Source organism: Solenopsis invicta, chromosome 6 (genome assembly GCF_016802725.1).
Source record: "Solenopsis invicta isolate M01_SB chromosome 6, UNIL_Sinv_3.0, whole genome shotgun sequence".
Taxonomy (NCBI): Eukaryota; Metazoa; Arthropoda; class Insecta; order Hymenoptera; family Formicidae; genus Solenopsis; species Solenopsis invicta.
The window spans coordinates 24,240,934-24,262,450 of NC_052669.1; the positions used below are offsets into that span (position 1 = coordinate 24,240,934).

Sequence of the window (21,517 nt, forward strand, 5' to 3'; positions counted from 1 at the left end):
ATATTGAGCTTTTTATTTTCTTTATTTTTATAATAGGACCAGTACACCAGTCACTGAACAATCACCTATAATAAACAAATATATATATTAAAATAAAATTTTAAAATTAAACATTGCAAATTAATTGATATTTTTTAAATCTAAATTTTTATACAGATTTCAGCTGTCGGTTACTTAAAAAAATTTTGTAAAATTTATTACAAGTTTCCTAATTCATTTAATCTTTCTTCGCTTAAACTTTTCAATGAATAAAAAATGATGTTACTTCTAGTGTTAATATTTATAGTGTTTGCCTCACTTCGATAATGGTCGAATTAACTGAAAAACTGCCATCGATCTAGCGTAAATTGCGCGAATCAGGACGGACGGAGCGGCGAGTTAATTACATCTTCGCGATCCAGTATAATCATATGACGAGTGCTTACTATTTCTCGCGACGTAACCGTGGCCGCCTCCGCCCACGAGTGGCATAATTCCAATATGGTCGGTTCGTGAAGAGATGATCGCATCGCGGGGATCTTGGATGATGCCAGCTGCGGGACGTCGCCCTAGAATCGATGAGGATGGGTCGCGGTTTTACGATGCACTTTGCACAACCGATATGCGTGCCCGCTGCGTTATCGCGGGCGCATTTATCGGCATGGCTCGTTTCATATTCCGGAGATAATCGACACACATTGTTCGCAAGGATAACCGGTATCACTGCCCTAAACCGAAAAAATGGTATTCGCGACTATTGCGTAGATTTGCATGTTGATAATTTAACGCTCGTGAGAGTTCGGCGACGTGCGATACATTTGATTCATAATTAAATATTTAAATAATAGCGCGTAGTTCTGTTCTCGTGATACTCATTAAGCGGCTACGCATATATTAATTAATGTATATGTTAACATTTACATAATTATGTCGAATATTATTATATCACGTTAATGAATATCTATATACTTGTTAAAATTGTCACGGTCAGCAATAACTAATTAATCATTTAATGTAAGATTAATCATATTTTGCATTTCAAATATAAAAAATTAATTGTACGGAACGTTAAAACTGGCATTGCAAGACTATTGGTGCATATAGTGTCATTAATTCTAGAGTGCTGCTCATATATTTTTCACGTTAGTACTTTGGGTAAATATTCATTCACATAATTAAGAAAATTTAGACATTTTTTTCTACTTTATAAATTGCAAGAATAATTGAACTAATATATTTTAATGTAATCAGAACTTATTTTAAATTACCAAAAATTTAATAATAAAATTACCTAATTAAATTTACTAAACGTGAATTACCATCCGACTGAAAATTTATCCACATACTAAGAAAAAAGTTATTAATTAGATTTTTTAACTCGATTAAATTTTTTTAGTTCAACTATTGCGTATTTGACGTAAATATATAAAATGCTTGAATACTTCAATTTAAATATTTATATATTTAACTAAACTACACATGTATAATTAATTTAAATACGTAAATGCGTATTTAATACGTAATGAAAGAAATGAAGAAATTCAATCAAGTTGAAAAATTCAGTCATGTTAACAACTTTTATTTTTCTCGCTGCAGTAGCATTCTAAGATTGACCGTGCGCTTCTTGACTGGATCAAAAGTCCAATTTCGTATATTGAAGACAATGATGGGCATGTCGAGCAAATTAAATAATTAAAGCTTTTGTCTCGTCTTGTTTTTCTGCGATGCTAAATTTACAAGACACTGTTTTTTACATTACGATTCTTATATCTCTCGGCAATGTGTGTTCCAAATTTCCATATAAATCTATCGCTAATCTCGTGCTCTCGAGAAGTGCCTGGGAATCCGGGCAACGGCTTGCGCAATGCTTGCAGCCAGATGATACATATAGATAGGGAACGATTCACAGGGAATTGCTCTCTCTTCTTTATCTTTCTCTCTCTTTCTCTCTATAAATCCTGCGGCTGCGTTTGTTTAGCCTAGACCGTCGTCTCCGTCGTCGTCGTCGTCGTCGTCGTCGTCGTCGTCGTCGTCGTCGTCGTCGTCGTCGTCGTCGTCGTCGTCGTCGTTGTCGTCGTTCCTGCATTATCTCACACGCGTTTTACGTATGCGTGACTGTGCACTCACACGCACGCGGGATGCGAGTGCGCCGCGCGATAAGCTCCGAGCGTAAGCATCACGCGAGGCTCCGCACGCAAGAGGCCTCGGCTGCTCTAGTGCAGCTAATGTACACGGGTGCGATGCAACCTTGGCACCGATGGGAACGAGCCGTGAAGAGCAGGTCCTGCTATCGCGTATCGTGTGTACACGTGTATACGCGCGCGCATCGCGCCGATGTTACACCGCCTCCTCTATTGAATCAGGCTCTCGCCGTGTGTGGGTGCGGACGTTATTTTTTTTTCCTCCATACGGCGCGCCGCGTATGTTTGCATACGCATCATTCGGACGGGAAAAAGGCCCCCCCATTCGGACGATCTTCGACCGTAATCTTTTTACCGCGATCTGAAACGCAAATACATGATGATCGAACGCGGAACTCGAATAAGAGCGAGAGCGGCGTCCGACTTCGGTGTTCCTTGAAATCCCCTTCCACAAAGAACACACGGCGGCCGCCTTATTTATTCGATGCGCAAAAAGGCGTTAAATTCTGAAATAATAATTTTTTCTTTGCTCTCTGTATAAACGTCGCGTGACGATTGCGATCGACGGAAGTCCCTCGTCGCTCCGCGCGAGCACGAAACGACGGCGTCGTGCAGAAGGAAGCGATCGTTTATTATAGTCACGTTGGCAGGTTTCGCGCGGTGGCTACTGACCGAATAGACGTTTCTGTCACGTATACACAACGGCGCATACACTCGTGCGTTTAATATTCCATCAGTAGCCGGCATTGTATATGCGCGCGTGTATTTAATTAATGGCGAGTGGGAAAAAAGGGGAAGAGAATATTTTACAATGTATCAATAGTACCATCACACTCGGCGTGAACTTGCCTGGTCATTACACATAGACGATGGATGACATATCTTTTTTTCTTTTTCTTTATTCTTCGTTTAACCGTGCCATTTTTCATTGTCATCCAGCGACCTAGGATCCGTACGTCAAAGGTGGCCTAAATTTCTAAATCCACGCCATTCGGAGCACTGGGGCACGGGTAAGAGAGATACGCGTCGAAATAGCACTCGCGGCGAATAGCAAGCGAAGATGGAGAAGTACATCGGGTATGCTCGTCCCGTGTGCGTTGCCTCGTACGGGAATTTTTTGTACGTGGCGCGGTGCGGAACATGAACGCGGCTAAAAAGGCACGCCCTAAACGACGACTAGCGGCAGAGGCGAGTGCGCGCACACGTCAGCTTCATTAAAATGCATGCGTTTTTCCTGCTCACGAGATTACTCTCGATCGCCGATCTTAGTCACGGTTTGAGCGTACTACGCTTCCTCCGCGCGGATCTCGAATCGCAGTTGCACGCGCGGAATGTGTCATCGTCGTCGTTATAACGCTCCGAGCGAGCGATGAATAAAGATGGAAATCTAGAACGGGCAGGAGAGAAAGAGAGAAAAAGAAATACGCGGGTCGTAAACGCGAGTTTAGTTACTCCGAGCGCACGGCAATAAGTAAATAAAGTTTGATTTATTTCGGCTTGTTCGCCTGCAAAATTTATTTTTGCACGTTGCTCTCTGATATTTTTTTTTCACATTTTTTATCGAGTTTCTTGGAAACGTAGAAATTTTACCGCTTACTTTTCTTTTCAATTTCAAATAACTTATTTTACGAGAAAAATTTTTTTTTTAAATATAAGAAAATGACATAAATTCCCTTTTAATTCTATTTACTTTTATTGCTGTGCTTCGCGCTCGCGACCGCGTATGATGCCGCTTGAAAGCGATCTTCAGGGTTCGAAACTTTCAACAGACCCGCGCCGACCGACAGCCGGAAGGGAGGGAAAAATAGGGAAAACGGCGAAATCGATAGAGGGACAAACGTTGATTGCACTGTCAGGCGCGTGTCGGGCACGTTGCAGCTGCAAACAAAACGTTACCGCTGCCGTTTGACCAATCGAAACGCGTGCTCGTCGCTGTCGATACCGTCGACGAGTTCCGTTCGCTCTCCGACTGCCAAGCGAGACACTCGGCAACAGAAACGATCGATACTCTCTCCTTCGATGATATTTATTACAAAAAAAAGAAAGATAAAGCGAGAGAGGGGGGGGTGTGAGTTTCTAGCAGATGTCATAATTAAGTTACAAATTACTGAACCGCTGAAAATAAGGAGTCGCATTCTCTGCGCGTCCTTGAAGACGTGCGACGTCTTATGACGTATTGGTCTCCACAGTAAGAATCTCGTAATACCATCTCGTGACAACAACACCCATTATGCACAAGTGTTTCAAACATTATTCCCTTGGACAAATGGTCTCCTGCGGTAATGATTCCGGAACAATTAGCGGGCTTTTGCGAACACGTACGTCGGCGTGTCGCCACGCGAGGCGTGCGCTACGAAGACAATGGGCGCCTTCGAGGACGGCAGGGTTCGTCTCGTGACTGATGACCTTCTTACCTTCTTTCTTACCTTCGAACGAGCAACGCTGATTACGTAAGCTACGCCGGTTAACGCGGTTAGCGCGGAACCGTCGAGTCGTCGGGGCGCTCGTCGTAGAAGAGAGGTACTCCACCGCAGAGTAGAAGAGGAGGAAGAGAAGGTGGAGCGCGGAGAGAGAAGCGGGAGGGCAGCGTGCAGTGTCAGCGAAAGAACGGCGCGAGAGAACGTTGTAGCCACGCCGCAGCCGCCGCCGCCGCCGCCGTCGCGCCGCCGCCGCCGTCGCGAACCTTGAAACTGACATTCGTTACGGTGTATTTTTGTGCGGCTTCATCTTTAATCGCCGCTAAAAATCGCCCGCTGTCGCGAGAACGTTAATTTCAAGAGGGCTGCCAAGATGGGATAAAGCGCATCGTACACACAGCCTACCTTGACTTCTGTCTATTTTCATACGCACGGCAGGCACTTTCCTTATGTTTATCACATTGCGAAATGTGGGTATCCGGCTGACGCCGACAATTATTTCGATTGCGCAATTGTCGCGTTAAATCCAGCGAATTAACTGCCATGGAAAAAAAAGGCGCTCATTGACGGCTATTTACTCGAATAACGCCGTGCGATGTTTACCAGCCGAGCAATATTTTAAGGGCGATCACATCCTTGCCTTCGCAAGGCGTGACGATATTTAAGGCTATTTAAAGCTTCAATGGTACATCGCTGAGGCGAGTTATATTTTTATTACCCGCCGGGAGAAAATATTTTTCACTGCGCGAGGGGTTAATTGTCGCGCGTCGCCGATCTTGCTCCAGATATCACGCTGATCGCGAACGAGTTCTCGGGCGAGCCGCGCGCGCCGCGTTTTCTCTCGTCGACGCCGGAGCGCGTCGAAATAATTGCACTGTTGACCGTAACTAAATTTTACGTGGATATTCGAAATAGCCTGTCGCGCACTTTTTTTTTAACGCGTCCGACGTACAACTTATATTAGTTGGATTAATTCTCGAAAATGTAGTGCCGTTTGAAATGGACTGACTTAACGAATACATTCTGGAATGCGCCGTGCGTTCGGATCGCGTCGTCCAAGTCCACCTTGAACATCTCGTTGGACTAAGTGTGTATGTATATTAACTGCGATTAATTTATACTCACGGGTACGCGGGTACTTTTTGTACATCCTGTACATCGCGCAGCGATACGCCTCGTTGCACCTGCGACAGCGGGGAGCGCGTACGGGTATGTACGCGTTTTCTTCGTGTAGTACGCGCGCGCTCGTTTACCCGGTTGAAATCGCGACCCCGTGACCTTCGCCGTGATATTCACGTACAAGGCCACCTTCGTCGCGCTCCACACATTCTTATTCGTACGTCGCGGTTGCACGCACGTACGCTAAAATCGAAGGATCGCGCAGGAATGTGTTCAGCTCTGGCTCTTCGCGCGCTAATGGCGCACGGTATAAGCTGTAAGCGTAGTTCGGATTTAGCCGCGACCGAAATAGCGATAATCGCTGCAATTTCGTATTTGCGTAATTGCGAAACTTTTTGCTGCTCGGAACGTCCCACGGAAAATCCTAGTGGAAAATTACTCGAGAGTTTTAATTAAATTACGAAGGAGGTCGATCGGTCGTTAATCGAACCGATAACTGATCACTGGACGTCCATTTTTACATTATTACGTTGTTTACGCTGCGAGAAGATGTAAATTAAAAATTGTGTAATGAAGACGCGAACCGGAAGGCCTACGTGACATCATACACTGACACTGTAAAATTTAATTAAAAGGTCATCACGTAGCATGTATTACGACCTACGGCAATACCGGGGGCGCGATTAAATAATAAGTGGTTAAAATAACGAAGACCGTATTTTATAATAATATCACTGCGAGCAGAGCGGCGACGTGACGGTCAGATTTTTTTTCATAGCGTCATTATTATCCTACGCCGCTCATTCACGTAGGACGATAAAAAAAAAGTGCCGATCACGTTTAATTCACGTGTGGGCTTTGCACTTGAATCGCGTTTGCAAAATTAATTCCTCAGATATCAATCTTGACTTGCACACTGAGAGAAAAGAGTTACTAAATTTTAATTAGTACTTGTTTGAATACTTGCAATGACGTAATTTATTTTATGTGAAAATAATGTATATTTAATACAAGAGTCATCAATATAATTTAATTGTAACTATTTTTTTTTATTGAATAAAATATTTATTTACATTTAATAAATTACGTAATTGCGAGTATTCAAATAAATTTTTTTCTCGGTGCACCTTTCGACATTAATTGTTTAACGTTCATTTATTTAAATTTATCTTGAATACTATTGTTCTTTTTGCGTCCTTCGGGGATTTAAATCTCAGTGTGTCGAACGCGAGACATTGACATTCGAGAGAGGAGAGCGCAACGAAATTAATTTACATTGAAATAGTCCAATGACACTTTTTTTTGGACCGGTGATTCACCCTACGTACGGTCCGATGGCGGGAGGAGTTCGCGGGGGTGTAGCACGACGTGTGTCATGTTATTGCACCTGCGGAGACTCGCAGCTGCAAACACACACCCACTCGAGAGTGCTGCGCCAGAGTCCGTGCACCTAGGCTGAAATCGCGACCCCGTGACCTTCTCCCGGTGACCCAGGTACCGAGTTGCCCTGCACGTGGCACGTTGCGCTATATAAAGTGCGGCTGCATATAGATCTCGCCCGACCTCTCTCTCTCTCTCTCTCTCTCTCTCTCTCTCTCTCTACTGCACTTTCAGGGCCGTACGCAGCGACGCGGTCGCCACTGTGCACTCGCTTCATCGATCGTCTTTCCTTTCTCCCTCTCTCTTTCTCTGCTACGTGTATCGGCGAGTTTCGCGACGACCAATGGCGCGTATTTAACATCGTGAACTTTAGACTTGTTTAGACTTGTTTTGTTATCAGATTACGCGCTCTCTTGACAAAAGGCTGTCTGTTTTTTTTTCCGTGTAACGAAGTCCCGAGGGAAAGTCGTTCGCTCTTCGCTGTTACGAGTTCATCAGAAAGGTCATTGTGTGGACCGCGCTATTGCAATGCGGATTTACGCTTAAATAGCAGCTTTAGAATTACGAAAGTTCAGAGTGCCAAAAGTCCGAGGGCACGAGAGAGGAGGCGTCGGGACTTTAAAAGAATCCGAAGAATTTAGCTTCTGAAAATTTACAGCTACGAAAATACAGATCGTCGTCCGAGCCTGTCGTCACGTCCGTCGTCCCCGCGAACGTGAGCCATCTCGAAATGACTGCGGTCGCGAAACGATTTGACATAAGACACATTTATGCATGTGTATGCGGACGACGGTTGCGTTTACGCGCTCGCGCAATCTCCCGCGTATTCCGTCGTTCCAGATGCATGATATTTCGACTTTGCGAGTACTCGGCGTGCACGCGGAGGACACGTATAATTCATCCGACCTGATATGCGTGACGAGACTCGCGCAGCAGTCCGCCTATCTAACGCGCGATCTTATTTTCGCGAATGATCATGAGAGCGCGAGTTGCGGCATTCGTGCGGCATTCGTTACGTGCCCCGACGTCGTCGTGCAATATCTCGTGAATCTTATAGCAAGCGTATGAAAAGAAGAATTGCGCAGAAATATTTTTCGCCCGCGGCCATCCTGGAAATTGTACGTTCCGTCGTTGCTTCGTTCCGACTCTTATCGCACGGGCGTTAAGATTTTTCCGCGACTTCACCTCGATGTCACCTCGTGTGACGCGCCTGCCTCTCGCCCAAGACGAAGGTTTTTCGGGAGGGATGCGTTTCCTCGGCGCAGGAACCGACGAGGGGACGGGCAGCTTTCGCAAATAACGTTGGAAACGTCTGTTTTACGTCCGCGTTCTCGCGCCGCAGATTTACAACGCGCTAAAAAACCGAGGCGACGCGCGGCGCGGCACGACTGTGGAAGAAAGAATATGGAATCATACGCCTTATCTTTTTCGGACTTGTACACACGCTTGTCCAAATATTTATTGCGATACAACACGGGAAAGTACCGAGGTTGCATGAAACGCGCCCTGTCCTGCGCGCTCATAATGGAGTTCCTGTGTACGCGCCGTATCTAGTTTCCCATGCTGATTGCTAGAATTCTACGTAAATTTAGACACCGTAAGGTGCCACATGTTAACACGTGCGCTGCCATGTGCCATGCGAAATCGCCCGATGAATCTCGCTTTACATCGCGCCGTCTGTATTAATACGGCGAGGGAGAATTTAATTTCACGAATAAAGGGAAACTTGAGAGAGAGAGAGAGAGAAAGGGAGAGAACAATGTCGATTTAAATCTTTTTGAATTACAAGAGAACACAGACCGTTATATGAAAATACGACTAAATTAAAGATAAGCCTTATTTGATCATAGCTGAATTATATTTCTCGTATAATTTTGTATACACTTTTAAGTTCATTAAACTGCGCGCCGAATAAATTTTCGATCTTGAAACACAGTTTAATATTGCGATGCTACTATTTTTCAGTTCAAAGTTGAACTGAAAAATAATAGTATCACAATGTTAAATATGCAATCAATTTAAATTTAATAATAATGATGCTGACAAGTTCATTGAGACGATGAGATGTCCCAATAATATCTTCAGTCCTCAAAAATATCTCAATTTATTATTGCGATATTACTATTCTCGTTCAACTTAGGACTGTGCTTCAAGACCAAAAATTTATTCGACGCGTAATAAAATCGTGCAGGAAATATCAGCACTAAAATCCAGTTATAGCCGAACAAAGTTCATCTTTAATTAGGTGTTTTAATAAGGTTCTTTTCTGGAATGTCTCGAGAATGTCATTAAATCTATTTTGGAAAATGTAACAACGCGAAAGATAGGTGAGTCTTTAATCCTGTATTCCGTGAAAGAAATAGAATCAATGCACAGGGTCTTTAATTAGTAGTTTTACTGCAAAGCCGATTGCATTCGAGACTCGCGGCTGCACCCGGTCGGATTATCCGCGGCGATGTAAATCAGCCACCAAGGGGGAATGTCGTTAATCCGACTTTTTTCGCGGGTTCAAGGACTAACGTCAGGGACGCGGCACTATTTTCGTACGGTCGTACGTGCACATGCACAATTGCGTGGGTTGCATGTGCAACGTTATAACGTGGCTGGCCTGGTGTGGGAGCGGCATCCGGTCGCAGCTGCGTGCAGGAAACTGTTAAAAACTCTCTTTTGCCATCTCTCTCTCTCTCTCTCTCTCTCTCTCTCTTCGTTCTTTTTCTCTCTATCTCTTTCACGCATGTCGTCTAAAACTTATTCCTCTTTCGTCCCCTTCTTTTTTTTTTAATTTTTTTTTTCTTTCTCTGCCGGACTTTTCACGATGAACTCGAACTAGCGTGCGAAGAAATCGTTAATCGCGCGTTCAAACAGCGACGGCGTGGGGATGCGTCGCATGTGGCGTGTGCTACACATCGCAGTCCGATATACGCGGCCACAATGTACTGTGAGATATACCCCTGCAGGTTTTTAATTTACTTTACAGGCGCCGCTGCAATGGAGAAACGATAATTTTCCCCGATAACGGCGCGCCTCTTTGCGAGTACGACGTACGACGAAATACATATTTCGTCTTAACTGATAAAACGCGCGGCGAGAGCACGAGGGAGCGAGAGCGAAACCCCCCTCTGCGTGCGAGAGCTTGAGCTCGAGCTTATTTCATTCGATTCGAGATCAACCTTTAAGTCGCACAGATCTATCTGCGAAGCGCGGCGCTACACCTCGGTATTGCATCGATCGCGAGGAGCTCGGCGGTGGATTTATCATGAGCGCTTCGCGCGTTATAAATATATACATTCGCATCGGCGGACGTTCGACGATTTACGATCGGGTTGGGCCAACAACGAGCAGAATTTATATAGTGAATTTACGATCTCGGGCAGGAGCCTGCTCTCGCGTGCGAGCGACGGACGACTCGCTGTTAAGAAACGAACGCGGTCCTAGTCTGGGCTGGGCGATCGGTGCAGCGGGAGCGCGCGCTGCGCGCTCGCGCTGCACGCTGCAGCGCCGAGATGCGCCCAAAGGCACACGAGGCGCGAGCCGTACGGAGGTCGCGCGGCGGGAAACTGGTTTTCAGTTTCGGAAGAGCGCACAAATTGTCAGACGATGACGTCACACCGTCATAAAGGCCCCCGTCAGAGAACCCCGTATAATGATAATTGCGACTGAAAAATCGCCCTTGCCTCATCCTTCCCCCCCGTCTCCGAACGAACGCCTCTCCCTCGTGGGTGAGACGACCGATCGTTATCGCGCGCCGCTCGCGTCCGTGCTGTTCCGCGACGACGATTAACCGCCGACGGCGCGGCGAGGCGCAGCGGAAAGAGGGTCCGGCCACCGCGATTGGCCTCGCCGTCCGCGACGGATCGGTTCGTCATGACGCGATATCGACGTAATCGCGAGATCTCCGCGAGAAGAGGGTAGGACAGACGTAACTTTCAGAATCGCTTAATTAACGGGCATTATATCCGCGACATTAGGTCGCGCACATCCGCTGATGTACCGTCTGCGTCGAGGCCGTCGAGGGGGATGAGGAGAAACGAAGCAATTATCGGAAGGGGGAAATGCAGGATGAAGACAATGAATGTAACGCGTGAACTTCGCGAACGTTTTTTATTATTTTTTTTTTTTTTTTTAATATTGCGTGCATGTTCGTACGCGACTGCGTATGTACATCTAGAATATCTACGCGAGAATCGCGTCGCAGTAGCGTTATCTCGAGAGCCACAAAGGACGCGCATCGGCATTGTTTATCAGACATCCGCCGTCGAAATTCGCTGAATTGCATATCCGCGCGATGAGTAACTGGCACGACGACGCTAGGCGTCACGCGTCGCGTCTGTACGCGCATCCGTTGCGATTCAGCATAATGTGAAAAGGAGAACGACTCCTCGTCACCATCGCCGCGCGCCGCCGTCTCAAATGCGTACGTACGGAGTGTCCCAAATAAGAAAATAAACAAAAATATCTCGACAGCTCTCTTCACGCATCTGGAATAATGCGCGCCCGTTTTCTCCTTGGAAAGACCAATTCTTGTCCGAGGCAATGGAGGAATATTAGATATTTTAGAATCAGTTTCCTTAATGAATATTAAATGATATACAACAGATACGAACAAGACTTAAGACATAAATGTGTCGTACGAGATGCAACTCGAGATGACTCATTATTTATCTATAGTGTTCATTGAGAAAACTGATTGTAAAATTTCAATTCCTATTTCTAATGCCTAATATTCATCTATGATGCGCAGAGCCTCAACACTTTTTACGAAATCGTTTTGTCTATGAGATTTTCTTTCTTTACTCTCTTATTTGGGGCACTTCGTATATGCAAAGTGTGTCCTATATACGAGATCACCGGATGCTCCTCTAACCGCATTTTCTCGAGCCGATTCGGAGACGATTTTTCCTTAGCGTAAATGTGCCGGCGCAGATCCGTCTCTCTCGGCAACATTCCAGTTTTTAACACTGCACACGCGCCCTAGTCTCGAATTAAGATCCCGTCGAAGAAACGCTCGCTCGAATTTAATTGAACAACACGAATTTGTCTCAATTCGCTCGGCTAAAGCCTGCTTGCTCTTCTCTATTGACCACTTAAAAAAATTACACGTCTCGACATACGGACGATCGCACTGAGGAAAAATCGCATCGAAACTGGCCGTGGAGTCGTGACAAAAGAACTAGACAGAAGTGGGACGCACCCCGCGTATACAACGTAACGTAAACCGCGCGTGTCCGAGTATTCGCTTGATTCAGCGCTTTCTGCACACACACCGGCGGCTTTAACGCGCGTCTAAAGTTAGCACGGAATGACGAACGTTCGTGCACTTTCCTATTACTCATTTGAGGCTGCTGTACGAGCTCAATGTCATCGCCGTCAACCGCGCGCGGAGAAAATTCCGCAAGTAGATTAAACGCAGCTTCGAACCATTTCTCGCAGCCATGCCCCTCGACCGTGAGTTCGGGTACAAGGTCTCGACGCGGTAAATTAGCGTGACGTTAATTATCAATTATGACCCTACCGTTATTATTGTTACGTTACACGAGATCAGTACTCTTCTAGAATTCGTTTACGCTTGTTTGTATTATATTCCGAAAGCATTCGAAAAATTTTGAAATTATTCCATATTGTTATATATCTAAAATGAAAAAAAAACGCGGTAGTGTACACTGACAAAATAAATTGTCAAATTGACTAAATTGTTTAATTCGATTAAATTTCTTCAATTTAATTATTTATGTATTTAAGTTAAATATATAAATGCTTGAACTAAAGAAATTTAATCAAATTGAAAAATTGGGTCAAATCAACTTTTTTTCAACGCAGTTAAAAAAAATAACTATCGTCGAGTTGTTTTTCCACCTTGGAAATACTTGAACGTGATGCGCAATTTAAGGACAAATCGACACTTCGAGTGTATCCACGCCTCGGCGTCTATCATTCAATTATCAAAGGTTATTAATCCCCGGCAGAGATAAGGCGCATTCGTCGCCGTTTGTCCATTGAACTGCCGTGATGTTACACGCGTCAATGGCAGTTTTACCTATACAATGCCCGGCAATCTCGACGAGTATCTCGACGGTCCTTTTTTTTTCTTTTGTCTCTGACTTTCCGCTTCTATCGACGCTTCTATCCGCTTCTATCCACTTTTCAACAAATGGAAGAACGAGCGGAATGGGTGGACAGCTTTAAAAGCCGGCTCTCTCGCGGGAAACAAAACGGCGGACTGGGGCTGCTTGGGCAGAAAACAGAAAAAGAGAAATTCGTGTGCTTTTAATGCCCGATCCGCTAATGGACTGGTTCCGCGGCGGCGATGACGGCGGCGAGCTCTGCCCACGAATTGACGCTAATTTATCATGCGAGCTTCAGAGAGTATTATGTACGCGCTTTTATATATATACGCATATAGCAATCAGCCCTATATTAAACGAGACTGTCTGAGTTAAAATTAATTGGGTATTACATTTCAATTCCTTAATGGAGGGCCGAACGCGAGGCTTTCACGTCGGTGCTTTAGCGCTTATTAATGCACTAAATATCAGCGCGTTGATACGCGCGTGATCTTCTTTACGGGCGGCATTGATATCTGCAACTTGACTTATCTGCAATCCACTTTCATTATCATCGATGGATTTATTGCCGAGGTGCTATTGCCTCTCCCGACGCTCCGTGCCTGGCGACACGGAATGCAATGAAGCGGTGCAGTCGAACGGTTTATCGCCGTTTTCAAGGTTGTCGACGCTTCTTCTCGCGGCATAAATATTCATCCTCCTCCCACGTCTGAGAATAGTTTCGCAACGCGCGCATGTCACCGGCCGTCGTGCTGATAATGACGGGCTGCTGCACAACTCGAGGTATCGCGTTACGCGCAACGGGACTCCAAATTCGCGATAATGCAATCGTGGAGACGGAGAGGAGAGAGGGGGTGGGACACGATGCGTAAGAGCCTGGGATGAAACGGGGACGTCGTTTCTCTCGCCTTTAAAAATTTGCCTTTGTCTCTCTCTCTCTCTCTCTCTCGCTCTCTCTCGCGGTTGCAACGACGCGTTTTGCTTTCGCGATTTCAAGGTCATTTTGCGTACGTCTCTCGCGCGATCGCGAATTAACATTAATTTACTTCACCTCGTAATTTACGAAGCCTGCGATACTACCGCAACAACGCGGATGGAGTATCTTTGGCGAGTATCGTAAAACTTGCTTCTACCACGTTTCAACGATGCTATCGAGTTTCCGTACAACGCGCGTGTGGATGTGCACACGTCGCGAATACGTCTCGGAAGCTAACAGCTTCGTACGAGCGTCACGACGAGCCGCAACGCTAATTTTCACTCCGCGCCTCGGCCTTGATTCCGAAAATGTACTAACGTCTAAGAAAATTTGCGCGAGCTCTCCTCCTCTCGACGAGATATTCTCTCCCGTGTGACGTGCGCGGTCGACTTTGAAATATGAATTTAAAAAATTCAGAGACGCAGACATGGGAATCACCGTTGGCGTAGGTCGGACCACCTTTTTTCTCTCTCCTTCTCTCTTTACCGATGAATATTTAAAGACTGTCGAAAGTGGTGGGCATTGTACGCGCGGAATATTCGTTGGTTGAGATGACGTCGGTGTTTGGTTCTACCTTTCCGCAGCATCGTTCATCTCTCGTTATGCAGACACAGGCGAAATTCGCACGCACGCGTTACGTGTGTGCGTGCGCGCGCGCGCGTCTGTCTTCGAGCGTTGCACTGTCGTGTTTGCGTCTGGTCAAGGTGCCCGACACCGCCGGTACATATATAGGTATGCACGCCGTTCGTACGCGCGTGTATGTAGCACGTACGTAAAAGTGCACGTGCATGTGCATGGGCGCGCGCGCGTTTATAATGTATACCGTCACACTGGCAGCGCTGGCCTTGTGACCACTCTCGTGTCCTCGTCCCACCCTCTCTGCATGCACCGATACGCTTCAAGTCGCGTTTACGACCGGCAACGCTCGCTCATGTGTAATTACTTAATGCGCGGTCTCGGCCCCAGCTCTCGCTCTCGCTCTCGGGAACGAATATCGCGTCGTCGCGTGGAAATTTAATTGGCGACTCCGGCCACGTACTGAATTGTCGCCGCGGCCGGGTCGCCCACCGCGGCCGTTATTCTCATCGTGGAAATGGTGTAATTCCACGACGGCGCTTTTCCCGCGACTCCGGGAGCGCGCGAGGAATCGTCCCTTCCCGCCGCTGTTACATAATTCCGCGCGGGACGCACCTGCGACGAGATCGCGTGAATCATACATTGTTTCGCGCAGCTGATATCGCGAGTAACTTTCGGAATACATGTATTATTAAAATTAATCCAAGGGGATGAGATTCTCAAATGATCGTCCAAAGCTAAATGGTATAGTAGATTTTCGGAGTTGTCTCCAACATCGCGAGCGATATACGTGCATATTTGAGTGCACGCAGTGACTGCGCTTGCGATGCACTCCCTATCTCTCGCGCGTACTTCCTTGGAATCTCGCGGACTGCCGATGACCTTCGGTCTCGTCGCTTTGCCGATCGGCCAATTGCGTAATTAAACTAGTGGCGCGGTGCTTCATAAACGAGAGTGATGAGTGGCATGCGAACGACGACGGCGACGACGACGACGACCCGGCACTCGAAATAGAAGTCAGCTGCGAGAGAAAAGCGAGAGCTACGACCTCGATGTATAACTCATCCACGCGCGGCGATTCGCTGACGCACGCCGAATGCACCGAGATCATCGTTCGCGCGTGTACACGTAACGCGACGACGACGACGACGACGATCGTCCGCGAGATTGACCGCGAGAAAGCTTCTTAGAATCTAGCGATCGCGCTCACCGTCTCTCGTTACGGCGCTCCTATCATAATCAGGGCGGCAAAGAAAAAGCGCGAGAGATAAAATCGGTGGGATGTATGTGCGTCCGTGTGCCGATTCGTCGGCTGAAACTCAAAGTACCAAGATAAACGAGGTGCCGCATCCGCGAGTCTTCGATCCTCGCGTGGACTCGAAGAGTACGTAACTCTCGCTAGTCCGACCGCGACACATGTGTCTCGTGTGCGGCGATCTATCCGATAATTTATCTTTCTCTTATCTCGAGGTAAACGGAGTGCGAGAGCGTTAAATTCGATACGGGTCGAGCGAAGATGGGATCATCCGCGTCATGCTATTTCGATCCTTCGGGTCGTTATCGCGAATTACCGGCGCGCGAACCGAGAACCCGAGGAATAATTCCAGCGCGAACTCTCCACGGTCTCGGATCGACCGCATAAATCATTTTGTGGGTCACCGGAGCGACCACGTGGTGGCCCCGTTCCACCGGCTCTCGGCTCGGCTCAGCTCGGCCTCTCCTGATCGAACGCTCGCTCCTTCTCGGTCCACGAACTCCCGACGGCCGATATATAATGCACATCGGCCGCTCGCTGGCCGTTGCATTGGCCTAAAAATAATCGCCGTATTCGCCGGTGTGGCGTGGCGTCTGCCGTCTTAGAAAAAGAATCGATATTATCCGAGTATATTGGTCAAGCTTCGATGAATATGGATATCGTTAATGGGATAGAATTTTTTAAATCTTTTTTTAAATAATTACATAATTAGATACATGATTAAATTATAATTATTATAATTGAACGGTTTCTAACAAAAACCAAGTCCATCAAAAAAATCTGGGTTGTGATGCTAAATTATTTTCTATCAGTAATATTACATTGTAGACAAATTTGTTCCGATAAGAATCAAACGAAAAACAGGAAATACAAATATAAATGGATAGTGAATATAAAATTCTCGCAAAAAAAATCACACAGGTCCAGAAGGTTTTTTTATTATTTTTTTAAATGGGTTTTTAAAATTATGTTAATAAAAAAAATTATATAAGGAAAAATAGAAACAGATACTTTTTAAGGACAATTCGTAAAATTTTGTAAATAAAAATTTACTATTATTTATTATACTTTATACTTTAAATAATATTTCTTCACTTCTGTCATTATTAATGTTGTGAAAAAGATATATGTAAAATATTATTGGATAAGTAAGTAATAAATATAAATTCTTGCAGACAGCGAATCCAGTAGTTTTTTTATTTTTATTTTATTTTTCTTTTATTTTTAAATGTGTCTTCAAAAAAATTAATACTTACAATTTTTTGTTCTTATACATACCTATAAATTATATATGAGTAAATGTTCCAGAGAAAAATTGTCGTTATTTACATAACGGTTTAAAAATCAAAAGTTTTTTGTTTCCTAAAAATTTAATTTTAGACTTGATTTTTGTACACTGAGGGAAATCTTTTGGTAACATCAATTAACGTTCGGTTGAATAGTGATCAAATGAATTTTGTATTTCCTGGTATCAATAATTTAGTTATATTTATAACGAGACATTTAACGAACTTAGTTACTTTTTGTAATTTGTAGTATGAAAATAATTATTTGTTTAAGGCTACAAATCATTTGGTCAAAACAATTATATATTTGATAATTATAACTATAAAATTCATTTGATCACTATTCAACCAAACGTTAGTTGATTTTATCAAACATTTCTCTCGGTGTAGAAAGCTATTCAATTACATTTGATATTTGATCATTTTATATTCAATAAAATATAAATGTCGTTTATTGTTGCGTATGTGAAACGTTATATTTGTTAATGTTAAATTTTGGGCTCTCTCGATGAAAAAAGAAAAAAAATTGATTGACGTTTTTAATATTGATCAGTGACTATCGACGCTTTCTTGGCGGTCATCTCCGGTGCAGTGGCATCACCGCCATAAATCCCAATCTGTCCGTCTGCTGCGCATTTGTCGGTTAGTGATGCGCTTCCGAGCGTGCGGGTCGACCGAATGTATCGGAGAGTAACCGAGAAAGAGCGCAGAAGAGAGATAGAGAGCGATGGAGTGACGTCAGACATGCAATTACCGATGCACTTGACGCGTCCTCAACAGCGGATCGTCTGAACGGGCGCTCATTGCTCCGGCCACCTCCTATTAAGCCCATTTTAAACGATCTAGAATTCACGATAGAATTAAAAGCTTGAAATGTTTTAATTCTCAAAATTCTTAAACTCGTCTTTTTCACAGAGAAATTATAATTACAAGTTATAAACTTGTTTAATAAACTCGTTAATATTTATCTCAAACCTCTTTATTTTTTTTTTTTAAGAAGTGAGGTTTTGAGATAATGTGAAAAGAAGCTTTTCGATCCGACATTGAAATTCAGGAGAGGACATTCGCGAAATTACAGTTAATACGTTTCTCTCTGCAAATTGTATTTGCCGTTTGGTCCATAATGTCACGGATAGAATTCTGTCTCCGAATTATAGATCGTCCAGACAGGGCTTAATACCGCCTCCCTCCTTTGTCGTCTCGCGAACATTCGTCAACATCGCGTCCCTCGGCGGTCGTGTCTGGAGTCGATTAAAATGTCGTTTATCTTCCCCGGACGTTCCACCCTAACTCCCACGGTGCGGAGAAAACGCGAGCCGAGAGGTGCGAGGTCCGCGGGGGCTGCTCTCGTCATCGTCGGGCAATAATGGGCCGGCCGCCTGAATGTAGAAAGTGAAAAATGCCCGCGATGGTCAGACAAGGTCGTCGGGGAGAGACGACCCATTCGGTTCACGCTAGACGATTACTACTGCTGATTGAGAATTGCGCATTGTACAATAATAGGCACGAAGGCGTTGCTCCGCGCTCGATAGAGCGACGATTTTAGATAGACGGCGATTAATTTTGCTGTCTATATAAAGCGATATAGCGCGATTAGCAATTTACGTAAGATTGATAGTGCAGAGTGATGTCGCGTTGAATAATCCAGCTTCCAATCACTACAAGAGACATTATTTTTTGATGTAATCAATTTTCTACCTTCGTTCTCGATATCTCTGCCGCGAAAGGGACAATTTTAGAATCATGACATCTGGAAGGATTGTTACTAATAAGCGACGAGAATTTTCTACGGAGAAGATTTATTTTGTTCTTTTTTTTTTCGCGAAATGTAAACTCCCCCATCGATCACTTCGCCGCCGTTAAAGGGAATAACTGCCGGCCGCAAGAATGGATTGGTTTTTTGTGCTACGGAGGAGGAGGACCTCTCTCCCTCTAGAGAGGATGAATCTATGCCGTGGAGGGAGGAGACGAGACGACCGCCGAGACGGCTGATAAATACTCGAGGGAGCCGCGCGCACGGATGGAAGCGGTATCACGAGGATCAATACTCCGTAATTTCGCGAGACTTTTTCATGCCGAAATTGACGATACAATGGACGCAAAATTAGCGTCGATGCCTCATGGTCGATGAGAGGGAGAAAGGCGGCACTCCCGTCTCATTCATCCCCGAAGTACTCCCAACTCGTCTTTCCGCACGACTTTGTTATAGACTCGTTCACTCGAGCAATCCCGCGCCGCCCCAACACAAACGTCGGTAACCGCGTATTCCCAATTGCGTGAAACCAACTCGGCCCTTTTATGTAGAAGACCACTTTCGCGGATCCCCTCGCTCTATGGGTTCTTGCCCCCTTCGGATATTTGTTTCCATCAACTCTCACTTTCGAGGGTCTTTGCGGTGTTACGAACGAATCCTTCCAGACGTTTAAAGCTGTAAACGTCACACGTTTCTGGAAGAATTTCGCAGACTTATGAATCTATAACTTTCGCTTGTACGGATCACGTGCGCTATACGAGCAACCGGACAACTCAATTCATACTATCCTGACAGTTTATAAATCCTTCTGGTAACCGTCAAGCGAGAAATCTTCATTCCATTAGACACACCTTATCTAAAGATCTACAAATATCAAAGTCGCCGCTGTGCCTTTAAATAAATTGCTGCTCATAAATTCTTCGTTTCCCTCAATTAAATAGATAATAAATATTCAGTTTATCGATTACGTATTGTACTTACTACGCTACGTAATATACCGAAGATATTATCGGCACGTAAAGTGCAATCTCCTCGTTCCGCAGTTAAGGGGAGAACTCACATTCACGCGATGCCGAGGAGAGAAGTCCCCTCGACAGAATTCTCGGATAATGAGACTCTACTCGACGCGGACAAAACTCAATACGTTGAGGCTGAAATAAATGCCTTCTCACCACCTGCAGCCATTGGCACTTCGTATTCGTTTTTCTCTCTCTCTCTCTCTCTCTCTCTCTCTCTCTCTCTCGTGATCGCGTAATTCCGTTCGACCTTCGAGAGAGCAGAGCCTACTCCTGTCTTTCTCTCGCGACGAGCTTTCTTCTCGAGGGAAGCGCCGATCCGTTCAATCGTGAACTTTGCGATCTCGGGTTTTGCCGTAACTGTAAATCGCGGACGTGTGATCGACGCCGGTAGCATTCGCATATCGAGAGGCATCGTCGTCCTCGCGCGAGTGGAATGCCGAAGGACGCGGAAGACGCGGAAAAGACGCCCGACTGCTGATCCTTGCCCTTTCACCGTTTTAGAAAGAATACCCACCGCGAAGCGTACCGATCGCGCATAATAGATGCGCTTCAAATGTTACTCATGACGTTTTCTTCAATATTAAAAAAAAATCTTATAAAAAATATGACGAAATATACATTTATATTATGACATGTGGTGACATTTTTTTTTCTTGAATGAGTCATTGGCGAGGAATAAAATTTTATTTTATAAATAAAGATTTATTTTTGTGAATTAAATTTATATTTCTCAATTAGGAACTCTAAATAAAGTGCAAAGAGAGAGAAATTTTGTAAAGTAAATGTGATTTTTTTCTTGTTTTTCAGGGCTGAGTTTGGACAACAGCAATATGTCGATGTCGTCGGTGGGGCCGCAGAGTCCTCTCGACATGAAGCCCGACACGGCCCTTATCAATCCGGGGAACTTTAGCCCATCGGGTCCCAACAGTCCAGGGTAGGTACTTTTACAATATCTCAAGTATTTTCCTAGTGAGTCTTAATGCAAAACTAAATTCGACAGATTTATTTGAACGAATTTAATAAAGGAGAAGAGTCTCTTAATTTCAGCGAATTTTTTTAGAGTTATTGTGATGAGGACGTACACTGAAAAAAAGAATTATATTGATCAAGCTTTGGTGAAATAATTTTAGTTAAATGTTTAGTTAATATAACTGAATATTTAGTAATATTTAGTAATCAATTGGTGATCAATTGGTTACTATACTAAAAAAAAAGTTGAAATATCAACAAGCAAAATGTTACTCATATTTTCTTCGATATTTATTAGTTAAAAAAATTTGACTATAATGACGAAAAATACATTTTATGATGACATATGGTAACATATCTCATTTTCCTTGTTGATCGTGTCATTGGCTAGGAATAAAATTTTATTTCGTGAATAAAGATTTACTTCTGAAATAAATTTATATTTCGCAAATAAATTTTTAAATAACTTTCTCAGTGTATATATACACTGGGAGAAAAAAGATTGAAATATTCAGAAGCAAATGTTATAACCTTTACTTCGATATTACTGGTTATAAATAAATTTGATGATGATAAAATATTTTT

General features: G+C 44.4%; 1 protein-coding gene across 7 annotated transcripts in view; it reads left to right on the forward strand.

The window, feature by feature from the left end:
• Positions 1 to 21,517, forward strand: part of LOC105200537 (retinoic acid receptor RXR) — a 74,395-nt gene that overhangs the window by 35,770 nt on the left and 17,108 nt on the right. For all 7 annotated transcript variants that reach the window (XM_011168161.3, XM_039450903.1, XM_011168160.3 and 4 more), the window contains one exon: positions 20,771 to 20,897. In XM_011168161.3, the coding sequence (XP_011166463.1) occupies positions 20,771 to 20,897 (127 nt within the window). The remainder of the gene's footprint in view (positions 1 to 20,770; positions 20,898 to 21,517) is intronic.